This window comes from Dreissena polymorpha, chromosome 16 (genome assembly GCF_020536995.1).
Source record: "Dreissena polymorpha isolate Duluth1 chromosome 16, UMN_Dpol_1.0, whole genome shotgun sequence".
NCBI classification, from domain to species: domain Eukaryota; kingdom Metazoa; phylum Mollusca; class Bivalvia; order Myida; family Dreissenidae; genus Dreissena; species Dreissena polymorpha.
The window spans coordinates 13,604,358-13,622,071 of NC_068370.1; the positions used below are offsets into that span (position 1 = coordinate 13,604,358).

The 17,714-nt window shown below is 39.8% G+C and overlaps 1 protein-coding gene across 1 annotated transcript in view; it reads left to right on the forward strand.

The window, feature by feature from the left end:
• The window catches only part of LOC127861925 (probable ATP-dependent RNA helicase DDX43), a gene marked incomplete at its 3' end in the record, with an annotated part of 34,765 nt that overhangs the window by 3,359 nt on the left and 13,692 nt on the right, over nucleotides 1-17,714 (forward strand). The window contains 4 exon segments of the mRNA XM_052400660.1: nucleotides 534-982; nucleotides 2,410-2,465; nucleotides 14,505-14,646; nucleotides 15,909-16,052. Coding sequence (XP_052256620.1) covers nucleotides 541-982; nucleotides 2,410-2,465; nucleotides 14,505-14,646; nucleotides 15,909-16,052 — 784 coding nt within the window.

A 17,714-nucleotide genomic window follows, 5' to 3' on the forward strand; every position in this document is an offset into this window, starting at 1 on the left:
TCATATAATTCGACATTTGGTGACACACAAAATAATAGTTAGGTAACATAGTATTTCTATTTCAAAGAACCTGGGTGTGACTATATGAAAGGGGGCTATATCTGATGTAAACTATTTTTTATGCCCTTGATAGGGTGGCATATAGCATTTGAACTGTCAGTCCGTCTGTCTGTCTGTCAGTCAGTGTGTCTGTCTGAAAACTTTAACATTGGCCATAACTTTTGCAATATTGAAGATAGCAACTTGATATTTGGCATGCATGTGTATCTCATGAAGCTGCATATTTTAAGTGGTGAAAGGTCAAGGTCATCCTTCAAGGTCAAAAGTAAAAAATACAATCCGAGGGAAGTAATAAGCTTTAAAAGGGAGATAATTTCTAAACCTAATTATATATTGAAATTTTATTTCAAAACGGCGCTTAAGGGGGCATTGTGTTTCTGACAAACACATCTCTTGTTTCTTCTTAGTAATACACTCATCTCTGCAATACAGTAAACAAGTTCAAGTTAATAAACTTTTGCTTTCATTCACAGTAACAAAATGGCAGAAGAAGATTGGGATGCGGAAATTTGTGGCCTTGTCCAGCCAGTTAAACATACCTTAAACCACTGGCAGCCATCAACTTCGAGCAGCAACCAGTATGATGACGGTCACTATAACAACAACAATTCCCTAACACAGTCTCGGGTTTACCATAACTCCGCATATAAAGGTGGAACAAGATCAGATGAAAGACCAGCTGGCTTTGGCATGGGTCGTGGTAGTGAAAGACCAGCTGGCTTTGGCATGGATCGTGGCAGTGAAAGACCAGCTGGCTTTGGAATGGGTCGTGGTCGATTGGCAAATGATTCATCCAATGGCACTAGATCTTCTGGTCACTCTGAAAGAAACAACTGGAGAACTGATGAAAATGATACAAGTTCTAAGGCTAAAAATATGCGGACACTTTCTATTGAAAGTCAGTTTGTTGGAAGAATTATAGGTAATGCAGGATATAAAAAAATTAATAAAATGTTAGTATGAAAATGTACAAAACATGTTTTTGATGTCCACAAATTACAATGTGTATTATTATATGGTTTAAATGGTATTGTGTGTGAGGGTGAGGATGATTTGGATACTAATTGTAATTATTTTAACGTAATTTGTTCAAATATAATCATGCAGAGTACAATTGAGCCTTGTTCTGAGAAAACGTGGCTTAATGCATGTGCATAAAGTGTCATCTCAGATTAGCCTTACAGTCTACACAGGCTAATCAGGGACGACTCTTTCGCTTTTAAGGTATTTTTAGTGTCAAGGAAATCCCTCCTTACCGAATATCAAGTTTAGGTGAAAAGTGTCGTCCCTGATTAGCCTGTGCAGACTGCAAAGGCTATTCTGGGATGACACTTTACGCACATGCATTATGCCCAGTTTCTCAGAACAAGGCTCAATTTATCGTTACAAATATAGCTGCAATAATTCAGTGATGGTAATGTGCATATAATTAAATAATTCAGTTGGATAAAATTGATTAATAATTCATTTGAAATATTTCCTTCGTTATTATGTTTGTTTGATTTTTTTATTAATTTATGGTTACTTTCAATAAATCAAAACCATTTATTATCACTAATGTTATTCTGGTTTAAGATGGATTGATGTATATTAATATATGAATCTTGCGATCATTTGGTGTGACAAATGGGATTAACATGATTTAGTCTATTATCAGAATAGTAATGATGCCATGATCAATACGGAGTATATTCTTTGATTTCTATAAAACCCATTACAGTATTTTGCAGTTGTATGTTAAATCCTTTAAAATAGAATTGGAGTCAGATAAAAATTTGCTGATGCTGTGTCAATTGTGGTCATTGACCTATAAGTAATAGTTGTTGCAGCTCTAGAGAAAATCACAATACATGTAAATGCAATAAATTTGAAGAACATTGTTCAAAGAAGGCTTTAATGTATGCAGTAATACAGATTGATATGTTTGATATAAGTGTTTTTTGGCTGCTTTTATAGCCATCATTTGGTCATTTTTTTGATGGCAATATTATCTTTTTTGGCATATGCAGTTCCGAAAATCTCAAACGATGTTGTGTGTTGTCTTTTTACAATCGATTTGGAAAATAAGTATAGAAATAAAGAACTCGTAATATTCATTTGATTGCTATCTTTGTGTAAAATTATTTTCTGTTCAGTAAGTTTTTAAATAATAATTTATAAGTTATAATCAAACACTTATATATTTTCCCAGTTTAAAGTAAATGGACGCTAAAATTCCCAATTTCACTGGTATATCTCATATTACCATACCACTAGGTAGCAAAAGCACAAGATTTCACATCGTGTTATTGCATTTGTGTGCACTTCAGTCTTTAGATATATGCCTTAATAATTGTATTTATATTTAAGGTAAAGGAGGTGCGAAAATTCGGGAACTTCAAGATGAAACCGGCGCAAGAATAAATGTATGTTACTGAGATAAGGAGCCCCAAAGCTGTTGTTACATAACACTTATGCATTAGACCTTTAACAAGAATAAAGCTAATTTGATTTGTTTTAAAAGTCACATGAACATCTTGTCTGCATAAGTCTGTTGATGCACTCTCCAAACATGGGTGGGCCCATGGTTGATATGTAGGGGTCCTCTCCGAACATGGGTGGGCCCATGATTGATATTTATGGGTCCTCTCCAAACATAGGTGGGCTCATGGTTGACATGTAGAGATCCTCTCCAATCATGGGTGGGCCCATGATTGATATGTAGGAATCCTCTCCAAACATGGCTGGGCCCATGGTTGATATGTAGGAATCCTCTCCAAACATGGCTGGGCCCATGGTTGATATGTAGGAATCCTCTCCAAACATGAGTGGGTCCATGGTTGATATGTAGGAATCCTCTCCAAACATGAGTGGGCCCATGGTTGATATGTAGGAATACTCTCCAAACATGAGTGGGCCCATGGTTGATATTTATGGGTCCTCTCCAAACATAGGTGGGTCCATGGTTGATATGTAGGGATCCTCTCCAAACATGGGTGGACCCATGGTTGATATGTAGGAATACTCTCCAAACATGAGTGGGCCCATGGTTGATATGTAGGGATCCTCTCCAAACATGAGTGGGCCCATGGTTGATATGTAGGGATCCTCTCCAAACATGAGTGGGCCCATGGTTGATATGTAGGGATCCTCTCCAAACATGGGTGGACCCATGGTTGATATGTAGGAATACTCTCCAAACATGAGTGGGCCCATGGTTGATATGTAGGAATCCTCTCCAAACATGAGTGGGTCCATGGTTGATATGTAGGAATCCTCTCCAAACATGAGTGGGTCAATGGTAGATATGTAGGAATACTCTCCAAACATGAGTGGGCCCATGGTTGATATTTATGGGTCCTCTCCAAACATAGGTGGGTCCATGGTTGATATGTAGGGATCCGCTCCAAACATGGGTGGACCCATGGTTGATATGTAGGAATACTCTCCAAACATGAGTGGGCCCATGGTTGATATGTAGGGATCCTCTCCAAACATGAGTGGGCCCATGGTTGATATGTAGGGATCCTCTCCAAACATGAGTGGGCCCATGGTTGATATGTAGGGATCCTCTCCAAACATGGGTGGACCCATGGTTGATATGTAGGAATACTCTCCAAACATGAGTGGGCCCATGGTTGATATGTAGGAATCCTCTCCAAACATGAGTGGGTCAATGGTAGATATGTAGGAATACTCTCCAAACATGAGTGGGTCCATGGTAGATATGTAGGAATACTCTCCAAACATGAGTGGGCCCATGGTTGATATTTATGGGTCCTCTCCAAACATAGGTGGGTCCATGGTTGATATGTAGGAATACTCTCCAAACATAGGTGGGTCCATGGTTGATATGTAGGAATACTCTCCAAACATAGGTGGGCCCATGGTAGATATGTAGGAATCCTCTCCAAACATGAGTGGGTCAATGGTTGATATGTAGGAATACTCTCCAAACATGAGTGGGTCCATGGTAGATATGTAGGAATACTCTCCAAACATGAGTGGGCCCATGGTTGATATTTATGGGTCCTCTCCAAACATAGGTGGGTCCATGGTTGATATGTAGGAATACTCTCCAAACATGAGTGGGTCCATGGTAGATATGTAGGAATACTCTCCAAACATGGGTGGGTCCATGGTTGATATGTAGGAACCCTCTCCAAACATGGGTGGGTCCATGGTTGATATGTAGGGATCCTCTCCAAACATGGGTGGGCCCATGGTAGATATGTAGGAATCCTCTCCAAACATGGGTGGGTCCATGGTTGATATGTAGGGATCCTCTCCAAACATGGGTGGGCCCATGGTTGATATGTAGGAACCCTCTCCAAACATGGGTGGGTCCATGGTTGATATGTAGGGATCCTCTCCAAACATGGGTGGGTCCATGGTTGATATGTAGGAACCCTCTCCAAACATGGGTGGGTCCATGGTTGATATGTAGGGATCCTCTCCAAACATGGGTGGGCCCATGGTAGATATGTAGGAATCCTCTCCAAACATGGCTGGGTCCATGGTTGATATGTAGGAACCCTCTCCAAACATAAGTGGGTCCATGGTTGATATGTAGGGGTCCTCTTCAAACATGAGTGGGTCCATGATTGATATTTAGGTGTCTACTCCAAACATGAGTGGGTCCATGCTTGTTATGTAGGGGTCTTCTCCAAACATAAGTGGATCCATGGTTGATTTGTAGAGCTCCTCTCCAAACATGGGTGGGTAAATGATTGATATGTAGAGATATATTAGAAGGGCATAACTTTTTTAGTGTAACACTTTTAATAGCAAAGCCAGTGTAATGTGTTAAAATTGCAAAATTGGTTTGGTTTAAATTGCCTAATGTTAGACATGAAAAAGTGGTTTAGTAGAAATATTAGTTGAACATTAATTATCAATGGATGATATTTCCAGGTATGTAAATGTCACTGATTAAGACATCAATCATTGACAAGTTTCAAAATAAATCAGTGAAAGGAGTGACCAAAATGGTTATTTTCATTAATCCTGCTTTGGCCCACCAATTTTACCCAAATGCGAAGTAGTTCACTGCAGGCACAAGGCCTATAATGTTTTTGTGTTATTATACACAAAGACCTATAGATAACACAGATTGGAAACTCTCCTCTTCGTGATAGCGATATGCGATAATATCTAACGGCGGACGCGGGTCACGTGACATTGATTTTGGAGATGCCGGGGTACCTGTAGATTCTTCCGTGTTCCAGCTACTGTCGGCCATTTTGTTATAAAGCAATCAATTATTCTTCGTAATTAGTCATTAATATTTGTTGTCTTAGAGTATTCTGAGCATGATCTGGTAGTTTATATTATATTGATATTGTTATTAACATTCTTAATGTGTTAATTAGTGTTTTAATATCATAAATACGTTACCTGTTATCTCTAGCTTACCCCTTTCCAAGGGAGTTATTTCATCCGGAAAATATTCAAGCGCTGGGAATCGTCCACCTCTATAAGAATCCAAATCAGGTTAAACATAGTACAATGCAACCTAACAGGAAATCAAGAACCACAACTCATCTTTCCTTTCCGGATAAAACCATGTGCACGCCTATTTTAGGCTCAGGACTTATGTGTTCTTTTCACTGTGTTTTTGGCGGAGTTTAAAAGGATAAAGTTTATTTATCTTTTATTTGTATCATTCGGTTTATATTTCTATACTTTTTGTTGCAGTAATTGTCATATTTCTGCTTTTGCTGGGTTTCTTTGTTTGTATCGTCGCTCATGTACATGACGTCATGAGCACGTGAACCACGAGGAATTCGTGCCTATTCCCCAATAAGTAATTGAGGTCAATTGGACAGCGTTCTTTGTGTTTACATTTTGTGGTTTAACTTTTTATTTGAATTTATAATCATTAATTTGTTTTTTTGTAGGTTCTTTCTGTTTCTTTTATTTCAGAATGAACTTACAGGATAGAGGTTCTTGTGGTCATATCAAAGCAAGGTGGGATTCCCACGATACTTGCTTGGCATGTACCGGTTGCACATTTAATAACAAATGTGCGGTTTGCGATTTGTGGGCTTACGACGTATGGACAAAAGCAGGTCGCCGGAGGACGTCGATCAGCCGCAAACGCAACGAACCTCCATCCGACGTTGATTACCCGGTGACTCCACTGGTCAAGGATGACCAGCGGTTTTGTCAGTCACCGAGTACCGGGCAAGATGGTGTTGTTGTCAGTCGATCGTCATCAGATCTTATGACTCACACCATGCATACCGGCGACATTGATCATGGAACGACTGGATCAATGTCAGACCACATGGCAGCCGCCATTCTACGGTCTTTGTCCGGTGACGTAACCGGTCATAATATGACCGGCCGGTCACCGGTCCGGTCCGGTCACCGGTCATGTCACCGGTCCGGTCCGGTCATGTCACCGGTCCGGTCCGGTCACCGGTCCGGTCCGGTCACCGGTCCGGTCACCGGTCCGGTCACCGGTCCGGTCACCGGTCCGGTCACCGGTCCGGTCCGGTCACCGGTCCGGTCCGGTCACCGGTCCGGTCCGGTCACCGGTCCGGTCCGGTCATTGATCACCGGTCCGGTCCGGTCACCGGTCCGGTCACCGGTCCGGTCCGGTCCGGTCACCGGTCAACAGTCATCAGTTGGGCCTGCCACCGATAACACCAATCGCCGGTCAAGAAGAACTCGGTCTTCATCATCGGCGTATTCTTCTACATCCGATTCGTCGTCGAATACATCGTCTTCATCAAGGAGTGGACATCGGACACGCTCTTCTTCGTCGAGCAGTTATCATCGTCGCGGCGCTCATAAGCGATCACGTCGTCACTCACGGAGACGGTATTCCAAAAAATCTCGATCACATCGCAGCCGATCCACATCTCGACAGCGCAGCCGATCCAGATCTCGACATTGCAGGAAACGAGGACGTCGGCAACGTTCACGTAGACAGCATCGGACTTACCATACGTATAGTCGTTCACCATCGTGTTCCGTTATGGAATCGCATGTTTCCATGCCAAATGTGTCGGTTCCAACGTTGACTGCCACACGTATTGCATCTTCAGGAGCTCATCTCACTACTACGGCGTCAGTGTCAACACCACGGGTATCATCTACAGTATCTAGTCGTGTACCCCCTACAGCTACCCTGTCGAATCCTGATACACTATGGATACAGAATTCGGCGGGACATTTTGTACCGGTCAATGCTGATAATTTACCTTCTTCCGGTTTACATTATCAGTTTACTGACGTCGGGGATGATCATTCGCTGTTACCAGACAATTACAATCCGGTACAAGATATTCTCACTTCTGTTCCTGCTGATTCTATACAAACCGCTGGTGTTGTAGAGAGTGAGGCTGATTCAGATGCAGAATCTAATGTTGAGACGGATCAATATTTAGCTCCGATTGGTCAGATCTATGAACTGATGTTTCGTACTCTTGGTGAAGATTACTGTCCAAGACCTGCTGAACTGTCTTCAAATGCGACGATTTCTGTGACAGAACAACTTTTTCGTACATTTGATCCCAACAGGGTTATTAAGTCGACGGCTCGTCCTGACCCACGACTTCCCATTGGTTCTACTGTTCTATCTGTTCTTCAATCATTGGAATCAGCTAATAAGACTATTCCAAAACGAGGAGAAACATGGAAAATTCCTAAGGAACTAGCTGATCCAAAACACCAGGAAGGTAGTAAAAGTTACAAACCTCCTGTACCACATGCAACCTCTGGGTTGGATTTTTCAAAACTTCCGGTTCCAGATCCGGACATAAGCAAGCTATCTCTTGTAATGCCAAGTGGTTCCAATTCAGTTTCTGTTCCGTTTTCAATGTTGGAAACTTGGGAAATGAGGGAACGTAGATCATTAGGTTTGACTAACCAAATTGACTTCATGCTAGCGACAATTTTACAAATGGTGTGTGATTGGTCGGAATCTGTTCCGGAGGAACTCCGTGATTTGTTAATTCATCTCTCACGGACCACACTGGCCTTATCTCACACTTCTGCTTCTTCAATGTCCGAGATGCTAAGGATTCGTAGAGATCTTATCCTTACTTCTTTACCTAAAGATTTTCTGTTGGAACCTGGTATGAACTCGCTCAGAACAGCTCCTCTCACATCAGGGTTTCTTTTTGGTGGAAGGATACAAGAAGCAATCACAGCTGACAAGGATGACCAACTTCATGCTTCTTTAGCTAGAAACAACTCTGGACAACGCCAAGGGGTCTTTAAGCATCCTGCTTCTAGGCCACCAGCAGTTCCAGCATTCAAGACGGCTAAGAGAAATAACCTTTTCTCTAAAAAGCCTTCTTTTAATCCACGGTCAGGTCCTAATAGGCAGTCTTCCTATAACAGACCTTCTTTGTCACACAAGTCTTCTAATAAAGATTCTGGGAAAAAGGGCAAACCCAAGCCGGGACAGAGGAATTTCAAACCTTCTACCGGCAGGGGCGCACCTCCTGCTTATCAGCCCTAGGTCCCTTCCCTTTCTACCTCCACAACCTCCGATGCCGGAAATACCAGTCGGGGCCAGACTTTTCCACTTCTCAAATCGATGGCTTCAAATTACTTCAGACGCATGGGTTCATTCTCTTGTGACAAAAGGCCTGACTTTTCAATTCGAAAAAAGGCCTCCACTTTCTCGCGTCCCTATAGAGCTGGTATCTCGGCATCCACATATTCCAGAGTCCATTCTCGGGCTCTTGGAAAAACAGGCGGTAGAAAGGGTTCAAGATCCTTATTCTCCAGGATTTTACAGTCGTCTTTTTCTTGTTCAAAAGAAAAATGGTTCCTGGAGACCAGTAATAGATTTAAAAGTGTTCAACATGTATCTCCTCAAACCAACTTTCAAAATGGAGACTCCTTCTTTCATACGGGAATCCATCAAACCCCTACACTGGGGGGTGTCTTTGGATCTGGAAGATGCTTACTTCCATGTTCCTATACATCCCAACTACCGAAAGTACTTGCGATTCGCCTTTCAAGGCCAAGTCTACCAGTTCCGGTCTATGCCTTTCGGGTTGGCGACAGCCCCACGAGTTTTTACCAAACTAATGTCGGCAGTCGGATCACACCTCAGAGTTCACGGGATTATTCTTCTTCAGTATTTCGACGACTGGCTCTTACACCAGCTCGATCGTCAATTGCTTCTGTACAACCTAGAATTCTCTTGGAAGGAGCTCCTCTCGTTAGGGCTCCTTCTCAATGCAGACAAATCAGACCTCATTCCTTCACAGGACTTTACGTTTGTGGGAATGAATTTCTTGACCCACATCAATCGGGTCAGAGTGTCTATTCAACGTATATCAGACCTTCTGATGAAGGTCAACTGGGTTTTGTCCCAATCTCATATAACAGCTCAAGAATTCCTCTCTCTCAACGGTATCCTGAGCTCAGTAGCAGACTTTGTGCAGTTGGGACGTCTCTTCCTACGTCCTCTTCAGCACTATCTCTCAGCTTGTTGGAAATGGTCTCCAGGCAATCTATTAACACAGATTCCAATCCTTCCCTCCTTAAGGTCTCATCTTCAGTGGTGGCTAGACGAGGAGACTCTGTTGGCAGGAGTACCCCTTCTTCCCCCGCAACCGTCATTATATCTAATAACGGATGCGAGCAAGGAAGGGTGGGGTGCTCACCTGGAACCTCTCAGTCTGATAATTTCAGGGTTGTGGTCTCATCAGGAATCTCACCTTCATATCAACAATCTAGAAATGCGAGCAGTATTTCTAGCTGTATCTCATTTCCAATCACATCTTCGAGACTCTTGTGTGATGGTGTCAACAGACAACACATCTGTGGTGGCTTACATCCAGGCACAGGGGGGAACACATTCTCAATCCCTGTATCTGGAAACCAGAAAATTACTTGTTCTTTGCAAAACACTCAACATTCATCTGCTGGCAAAATATATACCAGGTCGCCTCAACGCCCTGGCGGATGGTTTGTCTCGCAAACACCAGTTACTTCCATCGGAGTGGACACTTCATCAAGAAGTGACCAACCAGATCTTTTTCAAGTTCGGTTATCCCCTGGTCGATCTATTTGCAACCAGACACAATCACAGACTTCCTCTGTATGTGAGTCCAGTTTACGATCCAGCAGCGTGGGCAATCGACGCGCTTTCGTTCGCATGGGACCAACTGGATGCTTACGCCTATCCCCCACCCATTCTAATTCCCCAAATATTGGGGAAAATCAGGGTGAGCTCTTGCAGGATACTCCTGATTGCCCCTTGGTGGCCCAGAAGATCTTGGTTCAACGATCTTCTCAGTCTCCTGTACGATTATCCCAGGAATCTTCCTCACAGGTCAGATCTTCTGTCTCAAAGCGGCAGACTACATGCGGACCCAAAAATGTTCCACTTACACGTCTGGCCGTTATCAGGCAATCTTTGCAGAAGAAATGTTTTTCTGTCAGGGCTTCAACCCTCGTTGCTTCGGCAAGGAGAAAATCCACCAGAGCAGTCTATGATGCTCGTTGGAAACTCTTCTCCAATTGGTGTTTTCGAGGGAAAATTAATCCCCTCAATCCCTCTGCTAGACGAATAGCGGATTTTCTCATTTATCTTTTTGATGATAAGAAACTTTCTCTTAGTTCCATCAAAGGATACAGATCTATGATTTCGCATACATTGGCTTTCACTAAGTCTTCACAAGTCTGTGCTGATCCAGCTATTTCAGAACTTGTTCGAGCTATGGAACTTAGTCGTCCTGTATCTCGTACACTTGCTCCTAAATGGGATTTAGCTTGTGTGCTTGGTTCCCTTATTAAGGCTCCCTATGAACCTCTTGATCAGGCTTCATTACAATTCCTAACATGGAAGACCGTTTTCCTTCTTACTATGGCTTCAGCCAAACGGAGAAGTGAAATTCATGCTCTTTCTATCGAGGATAGTCATCTTCGTTTTGACTCTTCTGATGGTTCTGTTACATTGTTGTGTCAGTCAGGATTCCTTGCTAAAAATCAACTCCCCTCTATGGCTTCCAAACCCTTCAAAGTTCCAAGTCTATCTAGAACTTGTGGACATGAAGATGATGATAGACTCCTTTGCCCGGTTAGGGCTTTGAAGTTCTACCTTAAAAAGGTAAAGTCTATTCGAGGTTCTCGCAAGAGACTTTTCATTCCATTAAAAGGGGGGGGGCGATGTGTCTGCGGCTTCTATTTCTCGTTGGATAGCCTCGACTATAAGGAAAGCTTATTCTTCTCTTTCATCGAGGGATTTATCCCTGTTTAAGATAAGACCGCATGAATTAAGAGCTCTTTCGGCTTCGTGGGCTTATATTAATCAGACCCCACTATCTGAAGTGCTTCAAGCTGCTTTCTGGAGGAATCCGACCACCTTCTCCTCTTTTTATCTTCGTTCTCTTGAGTGCCAACAAGACAATTTGTATAAGTTGGGTCCTCTTGTAGTGGCTCAAACTGTAGTTTCTTCTATGGCGTAAGTACACTGGTGCCATCCGAGAATTAAGTACTATACTGTACTAACAAAGATTATAAGAGGACTTGATTCTACTATCTCTGGCTGTAAACCCTCTATATGGGTTTTGCTGTGATGGGAAAAAATATGCGAACCTTCCCGCCGCAGCTGCAAAATCAGCTAGAGATAACAGGTAACGTATTTATGATATTAAAACAAATTTTCTTAAGTAAAATTCATTTTAATTATTAAATACTTACCTGTTATCGGTAAGTCCCACCTCCCACCCCGCTCATCGCCTTTTTATGTTTGCGTAAAGGAAAGATGAGTTGTGGTTCTTGATTTCCTGTTAGGTTGCATTGTACTATGTTTAACCTGATTTGGATTCTTATAGAGGTGGACGATTCCCAGCGCTTGAATATTTTCCGGATGAAATAACTCCCTTGGAAAGGGGTAAGCTAGAGATAACAGGTAAGTATTTAATAATTAAAATGAATTTTACTTAAGAAAATTTGTTTTTAGCGCTCGGTTGTCAGTTTGCAGAGCAATGAATGTCTGAAAGCGCAACGTTACGAACTTCGCGTAGTGAGCAAAGTCGGTCGCCGAAAAAAGACATATTGAATATTTTGTGTGTGAATAAAAATAAGAATTTATTTTCTGTGTTGATAATTCTTTAGGTTTTGGTAGTTGTTATTCTAATTAATTATTAATTTATCGGAATTTGAAAGAGAACACTGGATTCGTTCATTTTCGATAATTTTTGAAAAATTGAAAGGCCCGAAGCATTTTTTTTTAAACATCTTCATTAAGCATCACATATTGATAACGTAAGATTTTTATGCTAGGTGAGATGTTAATCTATGTATGATTTATAAAAAGTAGACGAAAATGAGGTATTTTAAAGGATTTTGCCTTTGTACAATTTGTACTATTTTATACTGTTATTCCATTCAATCATTTTTCACACCTGTCGCCAAAGTGGTTTGTTTCTTTTTGACAAACTTTTCTAGTTCTCATCCCATATCGTTGAAGTAAGATTTTTATGCTAGGCAAGATGTTAATCTAAGTATAGATTTAAACAAACCAGAAGAAAATAGTCAATTTAAAGTATTTGGCCTTATACAATGTTGGTACAATTTAAAGCTCTTTTCTTCTGTTGTACAAGATTGCTGTCAAACGTGTTTTTGTTCTTTTTGATAAACTTTTTCATTTTTCATCCCAAATAGATTAAGTCAGATTTTTATGCTTGGTGATATGTTAATCTAGGTATGAATAAACTAAACTGGAGGAAATTGTTCATTTTAAAGGATTTTGGCCTTGTACAAAGATGGTACAATTTTAAGCTCTTTTACCCTATTATACACACATGTCGTCAAAGGTGCTTTGGTTCATTGTGAAAAACTTTGTCATTATTCACCTCAAATCGAAGAAATAAGACTTTTATGCTGGGTAATATGTTTATCTTGGTATGAATAAAAAACAAGATGAAAGTACAATGTATGGGTTTAAATTCTCATTTAATATCTTTTATTAGTATTACCAGTTTTCCTGTCAATGTTACACATGCAAGTTAATATACAAACATATTTTAACAGATAGCTGTGATATTACTATTAAAACACAAACAAAAGCTGTGAGATGACTATAATTCGCCGGCCGCGGCCACTGATCACACAATTAAAATCAATCAACAACGCAAACTGATAATAAGTTAGGATCCCTTCTTTTAATTAATTCTCAAGAATAAAGAAAAAACCCACAAAGCATCTTCTTCAGTTCGCTAATTGATCCGACGATTAACATGCGCGTGAAATGTTTTTTTCTTTTCGGGAAATCCTAGCCCACGATACTGAAAGCTTAATTTAATTACCAAAAGAAAAAAAAACTGGATTACAAACAAAACTTTAATAACCTATAACTCATGAATAAGATCTAAATAAAAGAGAATTAAACAATTGAAAAAATCTACACAATCAATATTGAAATAAGTCTAACTGAAACCGTTTTTGGATCGAACGATCATAGCATTTATTATACTGTAATGTTGTTTTAATCAGAGACCTAGATCTATGTGTCCACATATATCTATCCGTTTTGAAATAATAATATTTTATAAGGTTTTAACTGTTTGAAATACCAAATTATACAAGAATATTTTATCAGCAAAAGCCTTTCAAATAAACTATTCAACAGCATTCTCGCAGCGATTTGGAAGTTCTTAGCGCTATTTCTTCAACGATCGCGGCATTATAAATTCTTATTGTAGGTAAATAAAATCGAGATTTTATATATAAAAAAACATAATTACCCATGTTTCTATGAAACTTTATTTTATAAAAATCGGATCATTATTGACAAAGTTACAGCCGCCTTTCATAGCGCCGTAACATTTTCGCATAACTTTGCTCGATAATCGTAGCTGTTGCTACTGACGCGTCGCTATCTTATCGCAATCGTGATACACCGGCTATCTCCGGACTACTCCGATTGATTCATGGAAAAAATCGTCTGCTGATCCTCAGTGTACTTATCGGTTTCTCGACCACGTGACCCCGCCGAGAGATAGCCGGATAAGGCGTGAAGTTTCCAATCTGTGTTATCTATAGGTCATTGTTATACAGAAGAAACTAACTAATTAAATCTTTCTCTTAAATTAAGGATTTGTTAACTTACAAGTTATTCTTAAACTCTTTATAAGCCATGAAAATATAATATAAAAGTGTTGCATCAATAAGTGCCTGTAAAACCTGTCATAACTGCACAATACATATGAGCCAGTCTGGGAAAACAGGGTTTAATGCATTTGTGTTAAGTGTCATCCCAGATTGGCCTGTGCAGTCTTCACAGGCTGATCATTAAAAACACTTTCTGCCTTTATGGTTTATTTCGTTTAATGGAAATCTCTTCCTAGAAAATATCCAGTTAAGGTGGAAAGTGTAGTCCCTGATTAGCCTATGCAGACCGCACAGTATTTTTTCGGACGACACTTTATGCACATGTGTTAAGCCCTGTATTCTAGAGTTACGGATGGTTTTGATGATGTGTATAGGTGGTCAGGGACAGTGACAGTGATGGCTTCACGTCCGTGACAGTGTCCGGCAGTGAGGATGCCATGGCAAAGGCAGAGGAGATGATCAACGATCTGACCACAGACAGAGGACCACCTCGCCATGGGGGACAGAGATTTGGAGGTATGTGAAAAAAAGAGTTTGATTCTGAAATAATCAGCCACTTACCATACTTATCATCTTATCACTAATCATTTACTTGCCAAAAATCAGGATAAAACATATTAATTCTGTAGCTCAAAGTGTCATGGTTTTTGTGAGGAAGATTTTCATGTCTTAACCTAGTGTGAGGCATTTAGCATTGCATTTGTCTGTTCGTCTGTACGTACTTCTCAAAGCTTGCGTTTTCAACTCCTTAATAGCTGAAAGGATTTCGCGTAAACTTTTACACCTGACTTAATATGTAGATCTTTATACAGGAAGGAGTTTTGATTGCGACTATTTTTGGTAGAATTAGGGCCCGTTATCTGTTTTCAAGACCTCTTTAATAACTGGGTAAATCTTGTTTAAAATGTTGAAACTTAGATACCTTAAACTGTTGTATTTGTACTGAGACTAGTTTTGCCAGAACTATGATTGTTTGTCTTTTATTTTGACTTTACAATATTGTGTACTCAACTCCACTGTTACTGCTCCCTAGATTTTGCTCAAACTGTAAAAGCTGAATGACCTTAATGTGTAGACGGTCAGAAAGAAAGTAGTTTTTGCTGTGACCCGATTCGGCTGAATTATGGCGGTTTGTTGTTTCTCCACAATATAATATACAGTCCCCAATATTGTGTGCACTCAACTCCTCTCTAACTGCTGGTTTCATTTTGTTAAACATCTGAAAAAACTTTAATTTGTAAATAATGCAGTGATCCATTTTTTAGAGTTTTCTGTGCTCTTTAATATAAACATGTGCAGTGCTGCTATGCCTTACAAAGTGGTTTGGGGATATTTGTTTAAATATTGCCAGTAGTAAGCGCTTTCGAAGGTTTGAAGTATCTAATCTACTGGTGCAAGTTTACAAGTATTATTAAAACTTATGCCTGCTCTAGCATTTCAGTGTATTCTCATCATCCCGATATAAATTTATCAGAAGTTAGTGCTCACTTAAGTATATATGAGCCTGGCTCTGGGAAAATGGGGCTTAATGCGTTTGCGTAAAGTGTTGTCCCAGTTTAGCCTGTGCAGTCATGACAGGCTAATCAGGCAGGATACTTTACGCTTTTATTGTATTTTTTGTTTTAATGTAGCCACTTAGTAAGGTAATTCTAGTGTAGGTGAAAACAGTTGTCCTTGATCAGACTGGGCGGACTGCAAAGGCTAAACTTGTATGACACAGCACATGAATGAAACCCCATTTTCCCAGATTTACTCATGTACTAATTGTACTGATCCAGGGGGCAACTCACATTATGGAGGTGGAGGCGCCTCATTGAGCCGAGACACAGACCAGGAGCCAAGTGGGGAGGCACCGAGGCAGCAAATCAACTGGGGAATGATCCTGAAGGACAAGGAGGAGAATGATAGAAAGAAATTTGCAGGTATGTGATGAGATATGTTGGACTCGCAACATTCCTTGAGCTTTTGTTAACATTTTTACTAAGAGATATTTTGGACTCTAAAATATTGCAGTTTCTTGTGCTAACTTTTTTTTAGGGGTCCTTTCAACTAGTTTACAAACATGATGCTTGTACTTCAATTTAATAATATGAAGTATTCAGTGAATAGCAGTAATATAGTAGTGCTGCAACAATACGCCAAAAACCGTATTGCAATATATTGTCAGTTCAAAAACCCGCATTGCAATATATCGCAATATATTGCTAACTTGTACCAAAATTATAACTTGCCAATTACCCGATAATCCCGTATATTCCAGTTTTAAAGCAAATTCTGGTTTATATTCACTATAAATGTGTTCAAGAAACACAAACATTTGCAAAAAAAATTAAGTATCAAATACATTTTGGCATGTGTTACTATTTAAAGATGTGATGAAATAACGTCCAACCGGGGCGTTTTTTTCCACTGAACACGCGTAATTCACCTGGCGTGATGTTCCCGTTTTTATACAACACAAAATACACCCATTCTTTCCATGCAACGTTCTACATGTCTGTATAATTTTTGCGCGCTTTTTATTGAGACAAAGGATAAAGCACTTGTTATTTGACGCTAGCATTTTTTATTGTTGCATTAGCATTAAAATTTGGAAGCGTATTTCCGAAATTCGGATAACAAATTTAATAATGCTCAATTCAGAATCGAACGAAACATTTATAGCTGTGCGCAATTAATTCAACGATAATCTGTTAAAAGCATCGAACGAATGCTCCGATGTAACAACGCTACTCCGTATAATACACTTTCAGAATGCTAATTTTACGAAAAAAAATATTTACACTCCTTTGTTTTGTTTACCTTGTTATCATTATTTCGGATGGCTTTTCTGGACGAAATGTGAATGATTTTTTGTAAAATTTTCGTACCAGTATGATGAAAATCGTATCGCAATACAATATGCGGATTGCGTATTTCGATATGTACCGATATACCGGTATATTGTTGCAGCACTATAATATAGCAGTATTATGCCTCATTTTGTAATTAAAACAAGGTAAACATTTTCATTCAGCAATACCTTATCTTATTACAGAAAAATGTCCAAATGTTCAGACAGCCGACTGGGCTACCAGATCAAATACTTGGTAGCCCAAAATTTTCATGTACAATTGATAGTGAACCTGCTAATTTTCAAGACAGATAAATTTTATGTGTGAATTACTAATCACTCTCAGTTTTCACACAACTTTTTTTTACCTTTATTTTCAACTTTGCATTTGTTTCTTTTAGCGATCTAAATGATGGATTGATGTTGACAAACAATAAACAGATTTAATTAGACGGCCTTGATTCATCTACTCTAACATTCTCAAGCAAGATTATAGTACATGAATGATAACAAACGCTGATTTAGTGATGAGATATTAAATAAATTCAGCAATTTTTTTAGCCCAATTGAGAAAAGTACCGGTACCAGCCCAATTGGGGACAATAAGCGCGAAAACCCCTGAAATTGGGAAAATTCGCGGCCTTCATATCGGGCAATTGGTGTATTTGAATATTTGCTCTCAAATACTTTAAAATTGATAACTAAGTGTTGTCAAGTTGTCAATATTATATTAACTTAGGTTCAAGCCATA